The 27,999-nt window shown below is 41.1% G+C and overlaps 1 protein-coding gene across 2 annotated transcripts; it reads right to left on the minus strand.

The window, feature by feature from the left end:
* Positions 1-1,259: 1,259 nt before the first annotated feature.
* Positions 1,260-27,999, minus strand: LOC139376758 (AP-1 complex subunit mu-1). 2 transcript variants are annotated; one of them, XM_071119702.1, is made up of 12 exons: positions 27,723-27,999; positions 21,618-21,774; positions 21,277-21,344; positions 20,960-21,090; positions 20,576-20,723; positions 20,257-20,383; positions 19,808-19,950; positions 16,290-16,361; positions 15,990-16,148; positions 15,682-15,807; positions 9,193-9,268; positions 1,260-2,719 (listed from the first exon to the last, which is right to left on the minus strand). In XM_071119702.1, the coding sequence occupies exons 1-12, from the start codon at positions 27,762-27,764 to the stop codon at positions 2,697-2,699; spliced, it is 1,272 nt and encodes a 423-aa protein (XP_070975803.1). In that variant the 5' UTR covers positions 27,765-27,999; the 3' UTR covers positions 1,260-2,696. The 2 variants fall into 2 exon arrangements, with proteins under 2 accessions (XP_070975803.1, XP_070975883.1); XM_071119782.1 differs by lacking the exon at positions 27,723-27,999 and having other exon boundaries at positions 1,262-2,719; positions 20,960-21,089; positions 21,275-21,344; positions 21,618-21,685.

Genomic DNA, 27,999 nt, shown 5'->3' on the forward strand with positions numbered 1-27,999 from the left:
CACAAGGCCAGACAGATTACCAGGACGTGTACTCAGAGCATGCGCTGACCAACTGGCAAGTGTCTTCTCTGACATCTTCAACCTCTCCCTGCCCAAGTCTGTAATACCAACATGTTTCAAGCAGACCGCCATAGTCCCTGTGCCCAAGAACACTAAGGTAACCTGCCTAAATGACTACTGACTCGTAGCACTCACATCTGTAGCCATGAAATGCTTTGAAAGGCTGGTCATGGCTCAGATCAACACCATTATCCAAGAAACGCTAGACCCACTCCAATTTTCAAACCGCACCAACAGATCCACAGATGATACAATCTCTATTGCACTCCACACTTCCCTTTCCCACCTGGACCCTGATCTCCTTTCCCCCGTGCCATCAAGAAAGTTGACTTTGGTCTGAGAATTCCAGTTTACATATGATCATGCGAGGGTATTTAGCGTTCTTCTGCTTCACGCCGATCTGATGGCATCACTCCAGATCCTCCAGTGATACATCCACGTCAAGCTCCTCTGATATCAGCTTGAATGGTCCCCTTCCCCCCCCCCCCATCTTCCGGTAGGGAGAATATTCTCACTATTCTGTCGCTTTTCTAGCTGATCCAGTTCATGTTCTGAAGTTTGAACCGGTTTCCAGAAGGCCAATTTTGTCTAATCTGACCACACTCCCGCCTTGTATATGCATATCTGAGGAGACATATCCTCGAGACGACACACTTCTGTTGTGTAAAGGGCAGACCAGCTATGCAGAACTGGTCTTTGTATCACCATTATGATCTAAAGCTCATTAACTGTTACAATGGCAGATAGATTTGTTTTAGAGAGCGAGAATGAGACTCACAGGCCTGCATGCTATTATTCACACCCCAGTGGTCTGCAGGGAGATACACCATTCTGATCTGGAGCCGGAGCATGAGGAATGCACGCAACACAGCATCTAGACTCACTGACAATTCACTTTCTACTCTCCTCAGAGTTGTGATGTAACACACATGGGCTGTATTGATAGATATCAAATACCTGTTAGCATAAAACTATTCAATTTTGGAATACTATGAAAATGCATCCTTCCTCTCACACTTTCTTGAAATTAATCATTGATCGAACACGTTTGGCTAGGTGAAAGCAGGGGTGTCACTATTTCGCATTCACAGATGCAGTCAAGTCAGATAAGTGATTACTTCAAAGGATGGATGCATTTTTTAAGTATTAAAATGTTGCCTAAACATGCTGCAGACAACAATGCAGTAGAAAGCCTGCAATTAAGTTGAAAATAGTTTAATACAAAAGGAAACAGTCAAGCTCTTTTTGATAACTTTTATAGACGCTTGATTTTAAATATAGGCAAGTCAATACCACTGCTAAAAGAGGTTTCCTCATTTTAACTGATTGAAGGGTTCCTTGTGTCATAAGTATAACGTAAGCAAAAGTTTGGTTGGATGATGAAGTACAACAAAACCTTCATTTTAAAAGATCAATTGGATGTGACCTAAAGGTGTAAAAAAAAGTGTCAAAATCGATGACATTTTCTGCATATGCAAAAGCTCTGGCCACAACGGTGTTGTGATCAAAATGAATGGACAAGAAAGAGAGAAACCTCAAACACACAACCACTCGGACTGTTGTCTCTTTGATTTGGACATAAACATCAGTTTACAGCAAACAAGACCATAACATTTTTATTTTATGAGGGAGAAAATATCTGATGGTGGTATCACTATAGGGATGTTTATGCAAATTTGAGGTTTAAAGCTTTTGGCCTAGTTTTTGAGAACTTATTGAAGCAACCATGGCAGTCAATTGTTAACACAAGTCACCTAAAAGATCTGCTAGGAATGTACAATACCATTTAATAGCTACCTTCATTCAAAACGGTTTATAAAAATGTTGCCTTCCATTGAGCATGTTGTATTCCACTGAATAATGTGAGGATAAATCAAGAGATGAAAATGACACAAATATAAAAATGTATCAACAGCTAATCAGCAACTTAATACATCCCAATAAACATTTAGGATTTGATTATTCAGAGGTAATGGTGGCCTAAAGGAACTGCAATAAAGACTTGTGGCAAATATTTTATTATAGTTTGACCATTTTAAGTGCTCACTTCGATCTGCACAAATGTACCAATGCACCTTATTCTCATCATAACAGCCATACAGACTGATGTCCGATGATTCCGGACCAGGCAATATATTGAAGAGCTTTTTCAGCCTTGCATCAGGCTATCACTAAGTAATCAGGAAAACCGAAAAATGAAGAACGCTGTGTGTAAATTCACATTAAACTTCTTATAACACTTCACTGGTTCGTTGGTCACACTCAACTTGTAACACCTGAAATTGACCTTTAAAATATATGACCACATTGCAAGCAGGTGATTTAGATGGAAAAGAGGTAAGTAGAGTATCAACAATTGTATTCATTATTTGCAACTGACCTACTATAGAAATATCATACATCTCACTACTTTTAGAGCACAACTGTAACCAAATAAAAACGTATATTTATTTTGAGGAATATAATTTCTGTATTATGGCACTAAACATGAAACAAACTTCAAACTTGAAAAGAAAACAAAATGAAGTCAATTAACAACAAATGTCCATGACAAAGGACTAAAAGTAATTACACATCCGTGACCAACAATGTTCCATCCATAGAAATATGGGCCTTTCCCTTTCCTGCTGCAGTTTCTATTGGGTTCGGAGCTGGTAATCTGGAAAAGAAAATGGAAACCAATATCATTAGTGATCTAATCAGTAACATCAATTTAGCACACAGTCATACATGGATATTGATGGATATTTAATAAATCCGTTTGGCCATAAAAGCTAATGCTTAGAGAAGCCGTTTTCCTACCCTACCCTTCCACCTTAACCTCAAACACTCACAATGGAAAATAATTCATCAAAATGAATTAGTGTTTCAATATTATTCCTAGAGCCAAACAAAAGAAAACTGGATGTGTCTCTTGGGAGCTGGCTCCACCCACTGTAAAACTAACAGAGGACAAGTATGTATGAGATAACTGATTCAACCAGCAGAACCAGCTCAAGGATAAGTTTCCTTATTTTGGTTCCCTAAGACCAAAGATTGTGTGTAAGTAAGGAGATGTTGAGTTAAGTTTCCCTGGTGCTTTGCTTGGCAGTATGAGTTGTAAACAAACATCTTAAATACACAGATTTACAATGGGAAGCACACAGCTGTGTCGAGTTTGGTTTCTCTGCTCAGGCCAAGTTCTGACTGCTTATCTGTTCAGGAATCTCAGAGTTTTGAGTAGAGGTGAGCATGACATCCACACTCCCCCCCCCATCCACCCACACACTGGCCTGTGTACTTCTTTATGTTTGTGGACTTTGTGTGTCCTCTTAGACGTCACAACGTGGGAAAGCAAGCAGCATGGGCCGGATTTAACGAGATCAGTACAGTCTGTTAGTAGAAACCTCTCCAAAATCACTCTTTAGCCTAAGAAACAGCATCAATGTATGTAATAACAATTTTTTAAAAACAGTTATGGAAACAGTGTGATGTGTGGAACGTTAGACGTGGAGTGATGAAATGGTTTGCCCCCCAAGCCCAGCGTATCTGGTTTTCATTTGCCTTGAACCGTATCTGCTTTAAGAGCAATTAAGTGCAAAGGTTAAGGTGGAACAGTGTTTATGTGGTTGCTAGGGGAACCAAGGGCACTTGGAACAATAGTGCATGGAGCCCAATAGTATTGTTACGTGACGTGAGTTGACTTTGAAACACACTACTGACATATTTGTAATTTATTTGTGACGGTGGTTGGAGAAATTCTGTGCCAAATTCAGTAGTTATGAAGAGTCTAACACAGACGCCCACAAGTCCCTGCCACACACGCTTTAAATTTCACAACATGTTTACTTCTAGTGAAACTCAACGGTTCGCTTTCTAAATGTTGGGATTCATATTGTTAGTTTGAAATACTTTTTTCATGTGCATAAAACAGAATACTTTTTGACCGTTTTTTAAACATTTAACAACTAATAAACTTCAAAATACTACTACTCTGTAATATGACATTTCTTAAAAAATATGATTCTTTTAACAGAACTCTTATCCAGTCTTCACATCAGTCTAAATAACAAACACAGATGGATAAACTATTTTTAAATTGTAGCAAGCACAAGCCACGGGCTAGACAATGGTTCTACTGGTTTCCCCCCTTCTTAACCATCAAACACATGCTGATTCCCTATATGGCGTTTGAGAGAGAACATGAAAAGGGGTAGAATAAGACAGCTTAAGTCTAGGACTACTTTGGCTGTGGTAATTGATAGGCTGTGTTTACAGGCCTTTACTGCCCGCTCATGGGAGATCTCTAATTTTGTCCTATGAGCCCCTCTCCCCAAAAACGTATGCACACAGTTTTTCTTGCGGAGATGGAGACAGTGCGTGGCTTTGCTGACTCAGGCTCCTGGCCATTCGACACTCACACAGGGACACGCAGATAATGTGCGATTCGCACGCTGTCGTCCACAGCAGAGTGCTTGTCGGTGCAGGGGTGAAGCTAAACCACAGACCTGTGACACCACAGTAACTGCCATCAGCATGCCAATCAGAACCTAAGGCCACATCAAGGCCCCCAGGCCACTGCAAATTTGACAAGGATTTTCAATCAGCCTGAAGAAAACACTAGGCTGCCAAAGAGATCAAGGCCTCTAGTTGACTTAGGGCCACTGCTGTACAGTGAAGTGTATCACTTCCCCATAAAATAACACTGCTCCTTTTTAAAAGTGATATGAAAGGTGGATTTGAAGTACTTCGTCTTTCATTGTTTGATAACAGAGTGATATGTCATATAGGCTGGGCATAGGTCAATAATGATTCACTTCTTTCCCTTTGAAGTTGTAAATGTTAATGAATGAGATGAATAAAACCACAGGGTGCCACGCTTAATATTAAGGATGTCTAACTACATTTGATCTTTCAAATGAATACATCTCAGACTGAATCATCTGTCAATTAAGGCTGCATCACTTTCTTGAACAAAATAAAATAAAATGGTTGTGTGGTAGCAGTCTGCGGTGGACACTGGCAAGGAAACCGTCTGGAAACGGGTGCCCAGTGTGGCAACTAAAATCCAGAGCTCATCAAGATGATGCAAGTACTCAGATCAGGTGGCGTTGGCTTGTATTCAGTTGGGCTGTTGGGGGTGAATGTGGACTTAAAACTTGGCACTGCCCAGAGATGTCTTGTCTTCCCAGTTAATTACAAACACCTTCACACATAGTTTATAATTACACATCAGTGATCTCCTGTGTTGCTTGATTGCCGTGACAGCTTAAATAAACACATAAAGTTAATAACAATATATATATATATATATTTTATCTGTGTATATGCACAGTACATCTACTGTAGGTATTCAGCGATCCACTCACAGTTAAGGTCTAACCTCTCCAGTATGAAATCTATCACCCATACTTAAGACTTCAGACTCCAGCCACCCGAGTCATAGACTGTTCTCTCTGCTACAGCACAGCCAGCGGTACTGGAGCGCCAAGTCCAGGTCCAAGAGGCTTCTAAAACAGCTTCTAACCCCAAGCCATAAGACTCCTGAACAGCCAATCAAATGGCAACACGGACTATTTGCATTGCCCCCTCTCCACAACTGCCAATCTCTGTTGTCATCTATGCATAGTCACTTTAATTAACTCTACCTACATGTACATACTACCTCAACTAACCGGTGCCCCCGCACATTGACTCTGTACCGGCACCCCCCCTACATATTTTTTTTTACTGCTCCTCTTTAATTACTTGTTACGTTTATCCATATTTTTTTTTAACTGCACTGTTGGTTAGAGCCTGTAAGTAAGCATCTCACTGTAAGGTCTACACCTGTTGTATTCGGCACATGTGACTACTAAAATTTGATTTGACTTGAGTAATTCAACAGACCCACTGGTGCTTGTTTTATTAAATCTTATCAAAAGCATTGAGAAAATTACACTTTCAGTTTCAGCACTGCTGAATTCCCCTACTCACATATGCATGCCTAAATCATTCCTTGGCTAAATGCACTGTCAATAACCCAGTGACGAAAGGTAAACTTTTAAGAGCAAGGGCATGCATGTGTAGTCCCTGTAGGCTGCCTACATTCTTAATCCGCCAACCCCAAACCGGAGGAGTCACCCACGTTTGGCAAAGACTTCTCCGGCCGGCCCTCCCCTCTCGCTACGCTAGCAGGTTCTCACAGTCCTCTGGAACTTCAAAGCTTTTCTCCCTGTGTTTTTCTTCCCTTTTTTCCACTCTTAAAAAAGAATGATTCTGCACCTCTGGCATTGACACTTAACTGCTTCAGCATATCTTGGTTCTATCCCTTCTCGCAGACAATGGCGGTGGAACTCATCTATTCAGAGGGATTGAAACAAAACGGAGCCGTCTTATTGCCAGGCCTCATTATACTTCCTGGTGAATATGGATCACTGGAGATTAGGCTTTGGCGGTATACCATATACACCTGGCTATTTTGAACTGCTGTCAATGCTTTATTTTTGGGGGGGTTTGAGGTGCCCTAAAGCTCAGGGGGGCATGCTACGCCACTGCTTATAACTTAACTATGTAAGATGTGCCAAATAAAGTATCTCCATCTCAGGGCTCCAGCGATGCATTTGGTTCGCTAACTTGCCAGATCAAGCTTGTTGTTTACAGCAAAGACAATAAATCCCCTCCTGGATAAAGATCTCTGCCTCCTAATGTTGTTTTGTACCACAAATTTTTTTTTGTGGGGGGGGGAATAAATAGCGGCCCTTGTGTGCACCCTGTTATGGTACAGGAATGGTATGAAGGCAGAGCTCAACATTCAGGGCTGCCCGCTGGCCCAGCAACCTCTGCCGAGCTCACCTGGGCAAGTTAATGAAGCTTTCATATGGCCGCTTGAGCCAGTACATTTTCAAACTCCAAAACAGAAAATAATAATGAATATTTGTATTTATTCCTTAATCTTCAAGACATCTGACGCTTCACATTATTTATTAAATCAGCATTCGGTGTCCAAGCGGAGGAAGCCTTCCCTGTCCTTCGAGTGAGCCCCGCCCCAGTAGGCTACATCCTGGATACACGTGCGGACACATGTCAGCGGAGGCGGGAAGCCCAATTCAGAACATCGGCACTTGGAATCCACACAATCACAGAATAAAAAGTTCTCCACCTGCTTTTCAGTCTATTTTCATATTAGACAACATCGTACACAGCGATGTCATTAGCAAAGAAAGGTTTATGTAGGCCTTCACTATTGAACTGCTTGATTGTCAAGTTTATATAATTGTTTAATAACAGATTAATTTCTGAAGCTATGTCGTTTATCAGCTGAATATCCATTGTTGGGTGGCAAAAGCGCACATCTCCTCACACAGCTGATCGCTGAGTGGAAAATAATATGTTCTAATAAGCCCAGTCACTGCACAACATTTATAACTGCAATCTCAGAAAGACAACAGTTTTGATTGCAATTATTGAAAAGAGTCTGACCACGGCTTTTCAGCGCTGTAGGATTCATTTTTCAACTCCATCTTTACCGCAATTGGCAGTGTTTTACAAACGAGGTGTCTGGCATGACAAAAAAAAGTACCAGCGGGAAGCGCGTCGGCCAATTGAATGCATAAACGGTAGGCCTATATTCACTGGAAAATGCAAACAATTAGTGTTTATAAAACACTCAAAATCACATGATTTATTAGTGACATAGGGAGTTTTTTTTAGAACATTTAGCAAGCAACAAGGTGATATTTAGAGTGTGGCCTAGCTAATGAATAGCATATTGTGGTTAACAATGCAGAAGAGCAACCCCATTCTTCAGCCATGTAGTCACCATGCTACATCCATCTGACTTCAGGTGATAATGCTTATTGCTATAGTAGCACACCTGCCTGATAATATGGATAATGTACACGCCCTAAAGATATTGCAATATATTATTGGGCTCATTTCAAGAGGAGAATATTACATTTTAAACAGTTTCGTATGTTAAGGCTATTGTCATCCTTGAGAGAGAGAGAGAGGGGGGGGGGGGGGTAAATAGTATAAATATCAGATTTTATGGTTAGCTATAATATATATATTTTTTTAAAGGGTACTTGCCCAGACTGCAAATGAAACATGAAATCACCCACTATTGGAATTCTGCATGCCACTTGGTACTGGCCCGGCCTGCCACTGACAAATTTACCTGAATGTCATACCCTGGATACCGCCCAACTCTACTGGAGATACAGTTTGTCAGTTTAATCTACTTTTATTGTAGTAAAAAGATTGACATGAATTCCATCGGCGAGTCAGTGATTCCAAATAGGCTAGGCTTCAACTGTATCTTCAAGTCACACGCGCAGACAAAAACAGACACAGGACCTGTAGTCTGACCTTGCACAGAGCAGACAAAAGACTGCGCAGACCAAAAGACTCAACCCCCCCTGATTGACAAAGTATCAAAACAAGCGCCCAGTCAAGTGGAGATGAATGCCTTCCTTTGGTTGATATCGGAGATAATTAAGATTGGCTGGGTTTTCTCTGCTTTATAATTCAGACAGCCATTCGATGGGGTGTAGTACAGCATGACAGCTGGCCAGCGGCCGCCAAGAACAACGCTATTGCCTGGCTACTTCCTTCCTGCCAATCAGAGGTGGGAGGGGCCCTGTCTCAGACCATCTGCACAGATAACCTTATCAGGAAGAGAGGCCTGGAGACACGGACTGCAGACTGTACTGTAGAACCTCACAACATGATGTACTGTACAGTAGAAGAGGGGAGAGAAAATAACCAAATCTACTGGCGTTACAGACCTCTTACTAGCAGTGAGTCTCCTAGATGTAGTCCATGGCAGGGAGAAAAAAAGGTATCAGAAGCAACATTCAGTGCTGCAATTACTAAAACTATTGAAACCAATAAAAAGGCCAAGACATTTAATGTGAGGGGCAACAGAGCAGGAGAGCCAATGGAACAACGGAGGACCGGAGCAGAGCCACATGGCTGTTCAGATACATGCACAATTCAACACATAGGATTGATGGTAGTTGACAGGGTGTTTTACATGCAGATGTTTAGTGGGTGGTATGATAATGAGAGATCATTATTACAGTATAATGGTCTGAGATGAAGTCTTCTTTGAGAGAAGAGTGTGAATGCTTATTATTAATACTAAATGGTGTGGAGAATGTTCAACCTTACCCCCGTTCTGTGTGATGTATCGAACCCATGGCAGAGCCTGGTAGCCACTCTTCTCAATGATCTTCAGGTAGCGCACCTAAAAACAAGACTTTCATCACACAGAGCAAACCGTGTTTCAAGTGAGGAAGGTGGGGGGAGGGGGTTGTAAAGTACACTATAATGAATAGAACAAAATCAGGTTTACTGTATATGACACTGCATTGTTTTTACCAGGATGATTTTGTTTATATTCTCTCAAATACTAACTTTAACAATGCCACGTTTAAGGCAACAACCACAAAGGTCAAATATGCCCTGGCTGAAACACAAGTCAATGTCTGCAGATGAGAACTTCTCACATTCCAGAAACAAGCTGGTATGAAGAAGTGGTTAAGAACATTTTCGATATTAAAACAAAAAGTGGGGAACTAGCACTTCCCGGTCCTATGTGAAATTTCATAAATTCTTCAAACTACAACCTATTGAATAAGATCCACCAAGGGAACACATATTGCAAGAATTTACCAAATCCAAATTGAGCCATACCACAAGGGGGCTAACTGTTCAATAAAGCATTTTATCCACTTCCCTAGAGTCAGATGAACTTGTGGATACCATTTTTATGTCTGCATGTAGTTTGAAGGAAGTTGCTAACTTGCGTTAGCGCAATTGCCAACTAGCGTTAGCACAATGGCTAGAAGTCTATGGTAACTGCTAGCATGTCAAAATCCAGAAGTATCCCTTTAATATGCTTATCTTCGTGGCGCTCATAATTAATTGAGCTTCATATTCCCCCATTGTTACATGGCCGGGCTCTCATTGAAACGAGGACCACCTTCAGGCATTCAGAGATTCTAACAGAGAGTGGGGGGGATTAAGTCTTAAATCTTCCCCAAGATAAAACACTTGCAATAACAGCCCAGAGAAATACACTGACAGGCAGATTTGACAAAGTGTAAATGGACTCAGCACACCACACCGCAGCCCAGCTCTCTTCACATAAAAACTGAGATTTTTATCAACACCATATGGGGAAGATGATAGTTTTTGCATTTGGGAGTGAAACACTTTACACCAAGGGTACCATCAATCATAACTGGGCCATAATGAAGAAAGCCAGGACATCACATGCCCTTAAAGGCTCCTCAATGAGCACCTCTAGGTCTGATCTGTCTGGTGGTCCCGATGAAGATGCAACAGGCATGCAGTCAGCCACCCAAACTAAATATTTGCTCTTCCTCTCAGAAAGGTGTGAACACTGCTAGTACTAGGGCACAACCTACCTCCAAGACACACAATATTGCTTTGTCTCATAACAGGCAACAAATAAACAATTGATATAGTTCTATCCTTGAGCTGTTCTTGTCTATTAAATGTTCGGTATTATGTCAAGTTTTGTGTTGACCCCAGGACGAGTAGCTGCTGCTTTCGCAACAGCTAAATGGGGATCCTAATAAAATACCAAAACGGCTACAGAGGGGGCTGCTGCATTCCCCTATGAAAAGGCTATTTCCCATAAACTGGTGCAAAGGCAACCTAGTAGGATACAAACACAATTTACTCCACCGAAGTAAATCTGTCTGCTGACTTGACATTATTCATGTCAGACTAGCGCTGTATTTGGACTGTAAATCTCCTCCCATTTACGCACAACGCCAATTCCAAGTGTTATTTAAGATCTAAAGGGTGTTTGAGGCAGATCACACGACCGATACACAATGCAAAATGAATAGGTCTATATGCATATGGGAGGAGTTTCTGAACGGTCTCAGAGCTGTGTGAGTGTGTGTCTGCAGTCTAGACAGTAGAGGCTCTTCTCATTGTGAGAACAGGAGGATCTCAGTGCTGGCATGTCAAAGCTAACATCAGTGAGGTCCAGTGGTTGTCATTGGCAGAACAGGAGTGCTAGCAGTTAAAGCAAGCCTACAAGGCCGATTCAGAAAGGCCTGGTGGTTATCACTGACAGTGGCCCTAGCTAACCTCAATTGTGCTACCAGCTCATACATAGACCTATATAACAATAAAGATTATGAATGACGTACAGTACCGGTCAAAAGTTTGGACACCTACTCATTCAAGGGTGTGTCTTTATTTGGACTATTTTCTACATTGGAGAATAATAGTGAAGACATCAACACTATGAAAAAAAACATATGGAATCATGTAGTAAGCAAATAAGTGTTAAACCAATCAAAATATATTCTATATGAGATTCTTCAAAGTAGCCACCCTTGCCTTGATGACAGCTTTGCACACTCTTGGCCTTATCGATACATTCATACTTTAAATCAGCAAGAATCACCCTAACCTTTAGTCTCATCTTGCCTAAACGTGGTACTATAAGTGAGCCTATTCAAAGTTCCCTAATATTTCATAGTTTCTAAAGTTTTAGTCATCAAGAGTCATAGTGAGAAACCGCCAGAGATACAGAAATAGTACCCACAGGGTGAAACAAGGACAAAGCATTATTCCACTTCTGACATCTCCAACATTAGTTGACCTGTCTACAACTCTACATGGCCTGTGGTGAAATTGGTAGCTCCATATTCCTACACTACCAGTTAGTCACAGACAGTAAGAAGGTTGGCTGATGTGATTCTGTAATAAAAACACAGCTAAATCGAGGTGTAGCCTACTATACTCTATGTCTAAGTTGTCTGGAGCCTTACAAATTTAGATGTTTGTTGTTATAAACTACTGTAAGACCAAAGCAGACACGATTTGGCAACATTTTTCACACAGTTGGTAAAAAAAAGTTTCAGACAGATTTGGAGCAAGCTAAATATGCCATATTTCAAGGACACCCTCTTGAAATACAGCATATTTAGCTTGGGGATGAATGTGTCCTCAGTCTTCAAGGATGTCTCTGATGGTACAGAATGTGATGTATATGTATATGTTAATAAGTGCTTTCTCCAGGCTCTGGTAGATCATTCACCATTTCAATAGCTCTTTGCCTCATGCTGATCAAATCAATAGCTTCAATTAATGCTGAAGCTAAAATAAGCACCGAATCTGTCAACCAGGGTCCAATAAACTTGTTTTTGCAGTTATTATTTGAAACAAGGTCTACATGACAGCTCTACTGCCTACTGATAGATGTCCAATAATAAAATAAACAGAAATCATTTTATTTAACCTTTATTTAACTAGGCAAGTCAGTTAAGAACAAATTCTTATTTACAATGACGGCCTACTGAGGAACAGTGGGTTAACTGTCTTGTTCAGGGCCAGAACGACAGATTTTTACCTTGTCAGCTCGGGGATTCATTCCAGCTTCCTTTCGGTTACTGGCCCAACGATCTAACCACTAGGCTACCTGTGCCACCCCAAAACAGGAACGACTGTTTATTTACATCAAATTAAGATCAAATGATCATGTGCTTACAAAACTTACAGCAAAGGCACATCCATCAATCACTTTCTTGGGCACCTGAATATAATATCTATTTTTCAGGATATCTGTCATGATGTCTGTGCCAAACACAATTCTTATTTTCATACACAGTACAAACATGATATGGACTATGATGTATTTATTGTACAATTTATAGTACATGAGAACTTGCAGTTGGTCATGTGTTCTGTTCTGATGGTTGACTGGGCCTATATGGAGTACATCTCTGAGGGGCTGGTGGGTCACACCACTGTGTCTGAAGGCAGGGGAACCTAGCTCTAATTATCCCCTTGAGGGGGAAGATGAGCCCTGATGTGGCTCCCCTACCATCAGCAGGTTAAAAATAAAGAATGCAGCCCCTGCCTCTACAGCAGTCCAACCTCTCTGGTGTTAAACTTTCCTTTTCTACCTCAGATGGGGTATGGCTGAGCTTGATGCACATCTGCATGTATGCCTGGCAAGGCTGGCAGTGGGGTTAAACACCACTTTGATACGCTCTGATATACCACACAGTCTAATTAAGGAGCTGATGTGGTTCCTCTTTCTTTTCTTTTTTTTGCTGGTGCCGCGTGTCGTGTGCGAGAGACATGGGAGCGTGGAGAGAGTGAGCACGCACATGTAGCCAGGCATACGCAGAGGCACGCACACATATGCCCACACACCAGGGTTTCCGTTAGGAAAATGTGACCCCGGACACTTGACTGGCAGCATTTTAATTTACTGGACATTTAAGAAATGTACCAGACCAATATGCATTGGATGCATGACCTGATTAGGGCGTACACCCACAATGCTCAGAATGACTGAAATCACATGCAGACTACAGTAGGCCTAATTCATTTTAGCAGAACAGGATGCAAGTGTGCGTCCTTAACGAATTCCGATCCCAATTTACTTTTTCTCAGCCAACAAGACGAGAAACGAACAGCAAAATCAAACCTGTCAATATACTATCCTCCATAGTAGAAAAGTATACCTATTCTATTGGTCAGCTTGTCGTTCTGTGCAAGAAAGAAATAACTTATGTCAAACAGACTGGGAGTTGTCAGATGATTGATCCCAAACAACCAGTAGGCCTAAGCTACACCCAAAATCATTTAAAAAGCAATGAGGCTCATACAACAGATCAGAAATTTTAGCTTAAAATGTTGATAAACTAGATTGAACAAAAATATAAACGCAACATGAAACAATTAACAATTTTACTGGCTTAGAGTTCATATAAGGGAATCAGTCAATTGAAATACATTACATTTAGCCTTAATCTATGGATTTCACATGATAAGTCCAAGCTGCCTAAACGTTCCCTCCATGCTAGAAGAGATCCTTGGTGGCGTGCGGTGGGCTCAGGGGTTCTGCACAATTCAAGAGGACCTGGAACACCAGCGAAGCGGACTTGGGGTCAGCCAGAGCCAAAAAACACAGTAGCTCAATCAAACTCCCTAAATAGCAGCTTCCAGCGGCATCTCTGATGATGTCTCCATTGATCTCTTGTTGAGTGAGTTATTTTGAGGAGCTGTGGTTTACAAGCAACTCTTTCCTCAAGGTTCCATTGCTGGGGTTAAGTAGGCCAATGTGTTGCTACGTTAACGAGAGCATCTTGGAGTGATGATGAAACCTTTCAGTGACCGTTCTCTGGTAGAACATAACAGGAAGACACTATCAATATCTCCGTCGCTTGATTTCATTACAAAGTCCCTCATTTTCCATTAGTGCCAAAACTTCCTGATTTCCAGAGAAATTCAAGCAAAGTGTAATTTAATCCCCTGCCTCTCAATTATGTGTGGGATGTTATTGAATGTGCTGCGTCCAGTGCAAAACATGATACGTGTCGTTTCACCTCAGAAAGCACTAGAGGATTGACACCCACCATCTCAGATTGGTCTGAAATTGTTTGTTGTTAGAAACAGATACAATTACTATAATTGCAACATTCTGTTGAAATATAATTTGATCTGGGAAATTAAACTAATTGGTTGCACGCAAATTGACCATTTTAATTTATAGGATTCATATCATATTCAATAAATATAGAAACTAACATCTGATTTGGACAAAACTTTTTTCTAACAACTAGTTCGATATGAAATTATCAGAAGCCCCCCATGGACCCACCACACCAATCCTCCCCACACCAACAACAGGTAGTACGGAGGTGCCAGAGTACTGCATCTTCATCCTATGTAAAGTTTCCCCAGTGGATTTGGTGATGTTTTTCTTCACCTGTTCAGAGAAATGAGTCACAACTGTGAGAAGCATTGGAGTCAACATGAGCCAATATCCCTGTGAAATGCTTTCGACACCTTGCCCAGTCCCTGACAAATTTAGGCTGTCCTGAGAGCATACAAAGACATGAGGTGAGAGAACCCCCTCTGAGCCAATGAAAAGGCTTTCCTACAAAGTCATTTCCCTGGTGGCAGATCTGGAGGTTGATTGGATCTATCAGGGGACCCACAGCTCCCAGAGGGCTGTCAGGGAGAGAATGACATTGACCCACAACAATACAGACCTGCACACTGTACTGTGCTCCTAATTGTTATTCTCTTAACCATCCCATCAACAAGATTTTGACCATTATGTCACAGTATTTGTCAAAACAATGTCTCAATGCAACAAGGCAATTTTGAGTGCTAAAAGCAGTGTGTGGATCATTTGTAATTTTATTTTGGGGGGGCAATTGCCTAATGCTGGCAATACAGCACCTGTGCAGATCTTTCTGGATACAGTGCACACATTCTGCTGTTTCCCAGAAAGAGAGCAGCTTGTCAACTCCTAAGCTCTCCAGTGTAGCTTTGTGACAGAGAGACCAACATCTCTGATAGAGACCGACCAGGCAAACACTATGGTGATGAAAGGATGTTGTTCTCCCTGTGTTAACTGACAGTGTCATACAGTATGTAGTCAAAATACTACATAAACAGCACCAGTCGCCGAAGCAGCAAACCAAGCACACCAAACCAGACACACCTCAGGTCTCAGCTTGAACAGCCAGACCTCATATGTGTTACAATAGCTCCATCATGTGTTAGAATGATTACCCGTTTCCCACTACTAAAAGCAACAAGACACCCCTGGTGGATAAAATAGGTACTTCAGCGAGGAAGGCATCTTACCTGGATGCCAGAAGTAGTGAAGTAGGGGATCTCAAACTTGACACTGATGGGGGGCTTCCCCTCCTTGTCCTCTGCTTCCACACTGGGCAGACCGAAGTGGGCCCTCATCAGATACTCCTTACCCCCCTGGGACAAGATGAAAGAGCAACAGTTAGGATCATGGTGTTGTTTTTTTTACATACATTTATCCAGGTTAGTTGTGACACTTGAGATCTGTATTTGTGGTTATGATGTTCAGTCACTCAAAGAACCCCACTTTGAAACTATGGCCTACTTTAGCATGCAGTCCAGTGTGTTGTTGTACTAACCGGGAATGACTTAATGGACCAGACGACCTCGCTGTTCTCTGGGATCCACTTGACACTGCCCACCGTGGTCTTGAACTTGGGCGAGTCGGCGTCTGTGGGAACTGGAATGTGAATCTCCACATTGTTGGCTGTGGACCGCCTCTTGAACTGACTCTTAGCCTGAGTGAGTGAGATCAATATATTGTATTTCAGAAGATCATGCTCATTGTGTTTATGATAGCTTCGTGGTTAACTATTGATTTGATACCTAAGCACACTGTTATCTTAGCTGCTGGGTAACGTTGCAGGGCTGGTGTTTACCTTGATCATGTACTCGATCCTGCTGTGGGAGTGTTTCTCTATCACCGACTCTATCCAGATCAGGGGCTTCACCTGAGGACAACACATTTCTAAGGCTTAAAAAAACAACTTCTCAACAATACATTTCTGCTTTGACACGTCTTTCTCATATATGAATAAAACAATATGAATACCTTAAAGCTGAAATCTGCATAAGACGAAACAGTGCCACTGTTCACCCCAGCGCATGTATTATTGTTTTTGTTGATGACACCAGATGAGGAGCATCCAGCATCGTAGCAACAACAACAAAAAGTACACTCTGCTGCGAAATACATTTTCTATACCCAAAAATATTGTATACTCACATAAAAATAAAACGCTACATGCAACGTCACTTATTTTACTGAGTTAAAGTTCATAGGAGGAAATCAGTCAATTGAAATAAATTAATTGGGCCCTAATCTATGGATTTTACATGACTGGGAATAAGCAGATAAGCAGCTGTTGGTCACAGATAACTTATCATTATTTTTTTAAACTGTATTTGTCACGGTATGTTTGTGCATTCATTGTGTTTGTTGTCCATAGCTTATGCTTGCCCATTCCATGGGGCACTCTGTTCACAACGTTGACTCGGCAAACCGCTCGCCCACACACCACCATACACATGGTATGCAGTTGTGAGGTCGGTGGAACGTACTGCCAAATTCTCTAAAACAACATTGGAGACGGCTTATGGTAGAGAATTTAACATTCAATTATCTGGCAACAGCTCTGGTAGACATTCCTGCAGTCAGCTTGCCAATTGCATATTCCCTCAAAACTTGGCATTGTGCTGTGTGACAAAACTGCACATTTTAGATTAGCCTTTTGTCCCCAGCACAAGGTGCACCTGTGAAATGATAATGCTGTTTAACCAGATTGTTGATATGCCACACCTGTCGGTAGATTGATTATCTTGGCAAAGGAGAAATGCTCACTAACAGGGATATAAACAAATGTGCACAAGATTGGAGAAAAAAGCTTCATATGTATGTAAAATATCTAGGATCTTTTATTCAGCTCATGAAACCAACACTTTACATGTTGCGTTTACATTTTTGTTCAGGGTATATTCAGCTGTTTGAAGCTGGTGTACAAAACCAAAAGACACAAAAACGAAACTTCAGAACAGGAAGCATAGAAATAGCACAAAGAACAGATCTACCGCTTTGTACACTTGCTTTCAACGGGAATGAAAGGTCTAACTCACATCTCTGAATTTGGTCGGTTCCCCAACAAAGTAGCTTTAAATCCCTGCTGAATACGCATTTTTATAAAGCTGCTTTTAATGTATGATTTCAATGTATGACTTTATTTGGCCATCTTTTTTCATTCTCCTTCCTCCTGTCTTTGTTTCTTTGTAAGTACTCTATTTTATGATGCGAAGCACTTGTATTGAAAAGCGCTATACAAATAAAGCTATCATGAGGGGTTCACAGCGAAGCTATTGTTATTCTTAGATTATTATTTGTCCTTGATATGGTCAAAACTTTGGCATACAATGAGTAATTTAATCAAAAAGAATTGTACTGATTGGCCTATAGGTGGCACTTTTATAAGCAATCTCACTTAAACCCTCATATCCACAATCCTCATTGACCTTGAGACTAAATTTTTTATGTACAGTTGAGGTCAGAAGTTTACACACACTTAGGTTGGAGTCATTAAAACTCGTTTTTCAACCACTCCACAAATATCTTCTTAACAATCTATAGTTTTGTCAAGTTGGTTAGGAAATCTATATCGTGCATGACAAGTCATTTTTCCAACTGTTGACAGAAAGATTATTTCACTGTATCACAATTCCAGTGCATCAGTATATACACTAAGTTAACTGTGCCTTTAAACAGCTTGGCAAATTCCAGAAAATTATGTCATGGCTCTAGAAGCTTCTGATAGGCTAATTGACATCATTTGAGTCAATTGGAGGTGTACCTGTGGATGTATTTTAAGGCCTACCTTCAAACTCAGTGCCTCTTTGCTTGAAAATCAAAAGAAATCAGCCAAGAACTCAGAAAAAAGAATTGTTGACCTCCACAAGTCTGGTTCATCCTTGGGAGCAATTTCCAAACGCCTGAAGGTACCACGTTCATCTGTACAAACAATAGTACGCAAGTATAAACATTATGGGACCACACAGCCGTCATACCGCTCAGGAAGGAGACGCGTTCTGTCTCCTAGGGATGAACGTACTTTGGTGTGAAAAGTGCAAATCAATCCCAGAACAGCAGCAAAGGACATTGTGAAGATGCTGGAGGAAACAGGTACAAAAGTATCTGTATCAACAGTAAAACGAGTCCTATATCGACATAACCTGAAAGGCTGCTCAGCAAGGAAGAAGCCACTGCTCCAAAGCCGCCATAAAAAAGCCAGACTACGGTTTCCAAATGCACATGGGGTGAAAGATCGTACTTTAGGAGAAATGTCCTCTAATCTGATGAAACAAAAATACAACTGTTTGGCCATAATGACCATCGTTATGTTTGGAGGAAAAATGGGGAGGCTTGTAAGTCGAAGAACACCATCCCAACCGTGAAGCACAGGGGTGGCAGCATCATGTTGTGGGGGTGCTTTGCTGCAGGAGGTACTGGTGCACTTCACAAAATGGATGGCGTCATGAGGCAGGAAAATTATGTGGATATATTGAAGCAGCATCTCAAGACATCAGTAAGGAAGTAAGAAACAAGATTCTCTGGTCTGATGAAACCAAGATTCAACTCTTTGCCCTGAATGCCAAACGCCACATGACCATGGCAGCATCATGCTGTGGGGACTGGGAGACTAGTCAGGATTGAGGGAATGATGAACGGAGCAAAGTACAGAGAGATCCTTGCGCTCAAGACCTCAGACGGGGGCTAAGGTTCACCTTCCAACAGGACAATGACCCTAAGCACACAGCCAAGACAATACAAGTCTCTGAATGTCCGTGAGTTGCCCAGCCAGAGCCGGGACTTGAACCCGATCAAACATCTCTGGAGAGACCTGAAAATAGCTTTGCAGCGACGCTCCCCATCCAACCTGACCGAGCTAGATAGGATCTGCAGAAAAGAATGGGAGAAACTCCCCAAATACAGGTGTGCCAAGCCTGTAGTGTCATACCCAAGAAGACACAAAGCTGTAATCCCTGCCAACAGTGCTTCAACAAATTGCTGAGTAAAGGGTCTGAATAAATGTGATATTTCTGGTTTTTATTTGTAATAAATTTGCAAAAATGTCTTAACTTGTTTTTGCTTTGTCATCTTGGGGTATTGTGTGTAGATTGATTAGGGAAAAAAAACAATTTAATACATTTTATAATAAGGCTGTAACATGACATGTGGAAAAAGTCAAGGGTTCTGAATACTTACCCAATATATTTATTTATTAAAGCCCTTTCAATGGAGAAACTCCATTATTAGTCTAAGACTACACTTAATCTTTGTCTGAGAAAACAAACTATAATGACAAGCCCATCTTATGCAATTAAACTGTCCCGTCTCTGATACAGTACATACGTGTGTGTTGAGGCGGTAGGACATGAGCTCAAACTCTCCATCGGGAGGAATGAAAGAAATGGTGCGGTCATTCTCAAAGCGGGACAGACGCACACACTGGTGGAATTTGGTGTCCTCCAGCTCCACTGATTTACTCTTCCCTCCTGTGATCAGCACAGCAATAGAAAAATATGGAGAGTTGGAGAGGGCATTAGAGGATTGGACTTGGTACAAGTACAGTTCTGAGAAAAATGAAAGCTATGTTTAATGGAAATAGATTAGAGGTAAGAGCTGAATCCTAACTTGAGATATGTGTGCACAACAACTCTGTCTTGCAAATCATGCATTGATGGCTAAGTGTCTAAAGTTAAGGCTGAGAATCCACACAGAAACAGCTTTGAAATCTACATGCATTTGTCTTTTAACTGAACTGTAACCCATCCAGTGGCAAACAGTGCAGAGGAACTCACGGCCAGTGTTCTCAAAGAGAACTTTGTCGTTGAGCCCCAGACGCAGCTCGGGCATCCCTGACAGGAACACCCGCATCTTGATGGAGCCCACGATCTCACTGCGCAGCACGTTACCATTCGCACTGACCTGCACATACATGAGAAAAGGAGAAGTATCAGACATTTTACAAGAATTGCTCAAATGTGTCTAAGTTCAAACGGTTGATAGTATTTCAATAAAACACTGAATGATTTTGTCATAGACAAAAATAAACATTGCAAGGCACGACTGTATTAGAGGGAAGGGAGTGTTAGAACACGACATGACAAGGCGCCTCACCAGAAGATTAACAGACTCAATGACGTCCAGGAAGACTTCGTTCTTCCTGTACTTGATGCCTTCTGACCTCCAGGACACTGCGTTGGTGACGGTTGCAGGGGGGCGCGGGCCCCCCGTGTCTAGCTTGTGCCCCTCTTGGGTGATGTACCTAAAAACCAACAGAGACAAACAGGGTGAGAGGATAGGACAACAATGACATATACCACTCTGTCTGCAGCCATACTGGGTGTTTGGGTGAAATTCTAGATATATGGTACATACACTACTGTAGATCACTACGTATCATGTGTTTAACTTGGAGGAATATGAAAATGTTTAATGGAAGCAAAACATGGGTTGGTACAGAGTTCAGGAGACTGATTAAAGGCTGGAGAGGATACTCACTCTTGAAGGATCTTGCTGTCAGTGGTCTGGGGGTAGCCAAAGTCCATCAACTCATCCATCAACTCATAGATGATGACAAAGTTATCTCTGATACTCTCCTCTTCCAACTCCTTAAAATACTCTGAAAAAACCTGAAGAGACAAAGGACTTGAATGAAGTTACCCACCTCACTTCTTATGAAGTTGGTAGCAGTGCTTCATATAATAATTCAAAGACAAGAAATGTGTTATAGCTAACCAGTTAAACATCTGTAATAACCTATGGGTAATAATTGGTCAAATAAGACTACGATTTATCACCCAAAATATGCAACTCACCTGAATAATTTTGTAGAGGAAAGAGAAGACCAATGAGACACAAGCATTTTTCTTAGACGTTGCTACAACTGATTGGAAATATGTTAAGGTGAAGTTGATGTGGGGCTGATAAGTAAAACAAACATGAGCTGGAAAAGGCGGTCAGTTTGAGAAATAACTGAAAGTGGTATTTACTGGAAGTGATCCTTTTGTGAGCTCTAAAGGAGTAGTAGTATATTTGACCTAAGCATTCAAACCAACCATCACTCTCCCTTTTACCAATTTTGGAAAGGCAAAGCAATATTGAGGCAGTAGTTGTAAACACATTTTGTGAAAGGATGAGTGAGTGGCAGTAAGGATACGGTACAGGTTGTTGTGTTTGATCCACATGAAGCGGACACCTCCGTGGGCCAGGATAGGGGATAAGTTACCCTCCTCCTCTCTGTCCATGAGGATGGGCATAAAGTGCTCAATCTCTGACATGTCCACATCTCCTCTGTAGTTACGGCAAACCAGAACCTGAAAAGGTGAAACAAATCAACAGGAAGTTACTCTCACTTTCTCTATCCATCATGTTAGGACATCTACATGGCATGCGTCTCCTGACGACATCCTGAACAGGAATCACTGGCAAGTCAAGTGTCCTTGATATGGAACACAAAAATCTACATGGGTCATCATAATTGGACTATGCATTTGAGCCGTCACACACAGCGGACAGTTTTTTTAGGCACACCACCCCGTTCAAATGGTTTGCTCCCATGTACGTTGAGTGACGTGGACGTGGCTTGCTATAAAAAGCAGATAGACAGAGGCATTCAGTTAATGTTCGATTTAATGTTAGAATGGGCAAAGCGACTGATCATGGTATGATCGTCGGTGCCAGTCGTGTTGGACTTTCTACACGCAACAATGTTTAGGATTTACTTAAAATGGTGCAACAAACACAAAACTTCCAGTCATCAGCAGTCCTGTGGGTGAAAACAGCTCATTGATGAGAGGTTGAAGGAGAATGGCAAGACTCCTGCAAGCTAACAGGCAGGCCACAAACTGTGCCATTATTTGCCATTATTTTAATTTAAGGAATGGAAAGCACTTAGTTACTGAGCACTTACTGGGAGCAGGATTTCTTTCGGGTTAGGGTTAAGAGTTGAGAGTTGCGCAAGACGTGAAAAGTGGCGCTGGTTTGTTTTCATTCCTGTATTGAACACAGATTGCCCCGTCTACAATTTGATCGATTATTAACGTTTAAAAATACCTAAAGTTGTATTACAAAAGTAGTTTGAAATATTTTGGCAAAGTTCATAAGCAACTTTTGAAATATTTTGTAGTGACGTTACGTTTTTTGTAAGCTGTTTTTTTCTGGATCAAATGCGCTTTATAAATAGACATTTATTTATAGGATATTTATGGACGGAATTAATCGAACAAAAGGACCAATTGTGATGTTTATGGGACATATTGGAGTGTCAACAAAAGAAGCTCGTCAAAGGTAATGAATGTTTTATATTTTATTTCAGCGTTTTGTGTAGCGCCTGCAGGGTTGAAATATGCTAACCCCTTTGTTTACTGCTGGTGCTATCATCAGATAATAGCTTCTTATGCTTTCGCCGAAAAGCATTTTCTGACATGTTGGCTGGATTCACAACGAGTGTAGCTATAATTGAGTATCTACATGTGTGATTTAACTTCTTGCTCCTACTTGAGACGCAGATGTCTCAAGTAGACACCTGGAAATGCAAATGCGCTAAGCTAAATGCTAAATGTACTCGTTAAAACTCAAACCTTAATCAAAATTCACATGCAGGGTATTGAATTAAAGCTACATTCGTTGTGAACCTAGCCAACAAGTCAGATTTTTAAAATGCTTTTCGGCGAAAGCATGAGAAGCTATTATCTGATAGCATGCAACACCTCAAAATGCCTGAATGCGACGTAAACAAAGACTTTGCTCATCCGGCGCTACACAAAACGCAGAAATAAAATATAAAACATTCATTACCTTTGACGAGCTTCTTTCTTGGCACTCCTATATGCCCCATAAACATCACTATTGGGTCTTTTTTTCGTTTAAATCGGTCCATATATACCCAAAATAGCTTTCTATGGAAGCTGTGTCATTCAGAAAAAAACATTGTTTTTAAACGCTGCGTCATTTTTTAAAATTAAAAAAGTCGACGATAAACTTTCACAAAACACTTCGAAATACTTTTGTAATCCAACTTTAGGTATTAGTAAACGTTTATAATCTATCAAAATGATTACAGGGCGATGTATATTCAATAGCTCCTCGTCTGCAAATCAATGGCTGCCAATGTGCACATTCAAAACATCCTGGTGGAGACCGGAAGAAACGGAATCCAGTTAGTTGGATTTACCAAGAAAAAACTCCATTGAAAATGACGACAATGGCGACATCGTGTGGAATCTGTAGGAATTGCATGCAGGTTGATAATAATTTTGTGCCCTTTTAACAACCCATGAAAGTGACGCATGGAAATAATTTTTAGCTTTCAGAGAGCAGTTTTTCTTGCGCTTTTCAATGAAACACACGATCTGTTATAGTCACAGCCGTGATTTAACCAGTTTTAGAAACTTCAGAGTGTTTTCTATCTACACATACTAATCATATGCATATACTATATTCCTGGCATGAGTAGCAGGACGCTGAAAAGTTGCGCGATTTTTAACAGAATGTTCGAAAAAGGAGGGGGTAGACTTAACAGGTGAAAGTTTGAATTTTATAGTATTTTATTTGAATCTGGCGCTCTGCATTTTCCCTGGCAATTGGCCAGTTGAGACATTTGCGTCCCGCCTATCCCTAACTAGTTTTAACTGCCTTGTTCAGGGGCAGAACGACAGATTTTCCAGCATGTCAGCTCGGGGGATCCAATCTTGCAACCTTACAGTTAACTCGTCCAACGCAATAACGACCTGCCTCTCTCTCGTTGCACTCCACAAGGAGACTGCCTTTTACGTAAATACAGTAAGCCGAGGTAAGTAGCTAGCTAGCATTAAACTTATCTTATAAAAAACAATCAATCATAATCACTAGTTAACTACACATGGTTGATGATATTACTAGATATTATCTAGCGTGTCCTGCATAATCTGACTGAGCTTACAAGTATCTAAGTATCTGACTGAGCGGCGGTAGGCAGAAGCAGGCGCGTAAACATTCATTCAAACAGCACTTTCGTGCATTTTGCCAGCAGCTCTCTTAATGAAATACAAATGGTATAGAGTATTTGTTGCAGGTTGTTCCAGTCACTAGCTGCAGCAAACTGAAAAGATGTGAGACCCGGCCTGTAGAGGATGGCCTGTTCCTGGTACAGGAGTCCATCCCGCCACCCTGGTGATTATGTGCTCTGTGTCGGCTACTACAGCCAGGTCATCCACTACCGAGTCATCCACTACCGAGTCATGTACCAGCACAGCAAACTGACCATCGACAACACCCAGTAATTCTACAACCTCATAGACATGATAGAGGTGAGGCGGAGATGGATTTGTTATTTAGTTTGTAGAGTCATATATGCTTGATGTAGTCAATGAGTGCTAGGAATATGGGAACAAATACTAAACTTTTTTCTACTTTAATACACTATATGTGAATTTGTCCAAATATTTATGACTTCTTCAAATGGGGGGGGACTAGATACATGGAGTGCTTTCATTTCTAAAAGGTAAAACAGATAAGTATAAAAAATACCCACAAAGGTGACATTCTGTACTTTCAAATTGTATTTGTCAAATGCTTCGTAAACAACAGGTGTAGACGAACAGTGAAATGCTTACTTACGGGTCCTTTTCCAACAATGCAGATTGAATAACAATAAGGAGTAAAAATAACATGGCTGCGGTTGAAGTCGGAAGTTTACACACACAAAATTTTTCACAATTCCTGACATTTAATCCTAGTAAAAATTCCCTGTCTTTAGGCCAGTTAGGATCACCACTTTATTTTAAGAATGTGAAATGTCAGAATAATAGTAGAGATAATTATTTATTTCAGCTTTTTTTCCTTTTATCACAATCCCAGTGGGTCAGAAGTTTACATAGACTCAATTAGTATTTGGTAGCATTGCCTTTAAATGGTTTAACTTGGGTCAAACGTTTCGGGTAGGCTTCCACAAGCTTCCTACAATAAGTTGGGTGAATTTTGGCCCATTCCTCCTGACAGAGCTGGTGTAACTGAGTCAGGTTTGTATGCCTCCTTGCTCGCACACTCTTTTTCATTTCTGACCACAAATTTTCTATAGGATTGAGGTCAGGGCTTTGTGATGGCCACTCCAATACCTGGACTTTGTTGTCCTTAAGCCATTTTGTCACAACTTTGGAAGTATGCTTGGGGTCATTGTCCATTTGGAAGACCCATTTGCGACCAAGCTTTGAGTTCCTGACTGATGTCTTTAGATGTTGCTTCAATTTATCCACAATCTTCCTCCTCATGATGCCATCTATTTTGTGAAGTGCATCAGTCCCTCCTGCAGCAAAGCACCCCTACAACATGATGCTGCCACCTCTGTGCTTCACGGTTGGGATGGTGTTTTTCGGCTTGCAAAGCCTTCCCCTTTTTCCTCCAAACAAAACAACAAGGTACCATGTTCATCTGTACAAACAATAATACGCAAGTATAAACAACATGGGACCATGCAGCCGTCATACCACTCAGGAAGGAGTTGTGTTCTGTCTCCTAGAGATGAACGTACTTTAGTGCGAAAAGTGCAAATCAATCCCAGAACAACAGTAAAGGACCTTGTGAAGATGCTGGAGGAAACAAAAGTATCTATATCCACAGTAAAACGAGTCCTATATCGACATAAACTGAAAGGCCGCTCAGCAAGGAAGAAGCCACTGCTCCAAAACCACCATAAAAAAGCCACACATGGGGACAAAGATCGTACTATTTGGAGAAAGGTCCTCTGGTCTGATGAAACAAAAATATAACTTTTTGGCCATAATGACCATTGTTTTGTTTGGCGGCGTGTGTGAAGAAGGCTTTGTTGCAAAATAGGAATTTGAGATGTTTAATATGAGTCTGGAAGGAGAGTGTATAGTCTAGCCAGACACCTAGGTATTTGTAGTTGTCCACATATTCTAAGTCAGAACCGTCCAGAGTAGTGATGCTAGTCGGGCGGGGGGGTGCGGGCAGCGAACGGTTGAAAAGCATGCATTTGGTTTTACTAGCGTTTAAGAGCAGTTGGAGGCCACAGAAGGAGTATTGTATGGCATTGAAGCTCATTTGGAGGTTAGTTAACACAATGTCCAAAGAAGGGCCAGATGTATACAAAATGGTGTCGTCTGCGTAGAGGTGGATCAGGGAATCACCCGCAGCAAGAGCGACATTGTTGATATATACAGAGAAAAGAGTCCGCCCGAAAATTGAACCCTGTGGTACCCCCATAGAGACTGCCAGAGGTCCAGACAACAAGCCCTCCAATTTGACACACTGAACTCTATCTGAGAAGTAGTTGGTGAACCAAGCGAGGCAGTCATTTGAGAAACAAAGGCTGTTGAGTCTGCCGATAAGAATACGGTGATTGACAGTGTCGAAAGCCTTGGCCAGGTCGATCTAAACTGCTGTGAAATATATTTTCCATAACCAAAAATATTGTACATTCAGCTGTTTGAAGCTCAGGTACAAAACCGAAAGTAAAATAATGAAAAGTAAAACTTAAGACCGTGAAGCATAGAAATAGCACACATAGAACAGATCTACCTCGTCTTACTTGCTTTCACCGAGAATGACTGATCTATAACTTACTTTTTTATGCGAATTTTGTTGGGTCGCCCAAAAACCAACATATTGCAGCTTTAAACAATTACTTGTCTTAAGGATCTTAGATAATGCCATAGATTCCTTTTTTTGATAGCAAAAAAAGGGATTCACAGCAAAAAAAGGGAAGCATAATATAAGGTACGAATCTGCAATGTAATGGTAACTAATTGTAGGCTACGAAGACTAGCGACTAACCTTTGCACCATTGAAATTTGATGAATAGTGTGGAAAAAACGTATAAAACATCAAACGGTACTTTTCATTGATGACCAGCAGATGTAATTTACATGAGTCATTTAGCAGACGCTGTGAGTTCATACATTTTAACAACAACAAAAATGTGTACAGGAACCGGCGCACCTGGCACCGACGATCATCGCTAACGTGCATTGTTATTAAAAGCTCAGAGTAATTAACCGTTTTTCTGCACAATTTGGTAAAAGCCCCAAAGGCTTCAGAAAGCCTCGGTTTCCCATCACTACTTTCCCCATGTCAACATAAAGCTCTCAAATTCAATACTCTATATTTTTCTTATAACGTAAACTAGCTAGCTTTATATTGTAAGTTGTTCATCAAATCGTGCAATGCATTATTAGCTAAACATTTTAAATGTGAAACACTAGTTATTTAGCTAGCTAGCTAGTTGGCTAACGTTAGCTAACCCAAATCTGTCATGTCCTCTTACCTTGCCTTTGAGGTCTAACACGTAAACCGCACTTGCTGACATTTTGCTTTTAGTTCGCCGTAACTTACTACGAGTTGGTGATAAATATATTTATAATATCTAAACAGTACAATATAAAAATATGTAGCGGTACGGTAGCATCCAACTAGGGGTGCTAGGTGTTTTTCGCTACCATTGACCAGGTTTTGTGCACACGTCACTTCACAAGCCAGAAGACACAAAACGTTACATGCTCCACTTCCGGGAAGCTGTCACCGCCTTCTTCTTCTTCTTTGGT

Source organism: Oncorhynchus clarkii, chromosome 1 (assembly GCF_045791955.1).
Source record: "Oncorhynchus clarkii lewisi isolate Uvic-CL-2024 chromosome 1, UVic_Ocla_1.0, whole genome shotgun sequence".
Classification (NCBI taxonomy): Eukaryota; Metazoa; Chordata; class Actinopteri; order Salmoniformes; family Salmonidae; genus Oncorhynchus; species Oncorhynchus clarkii.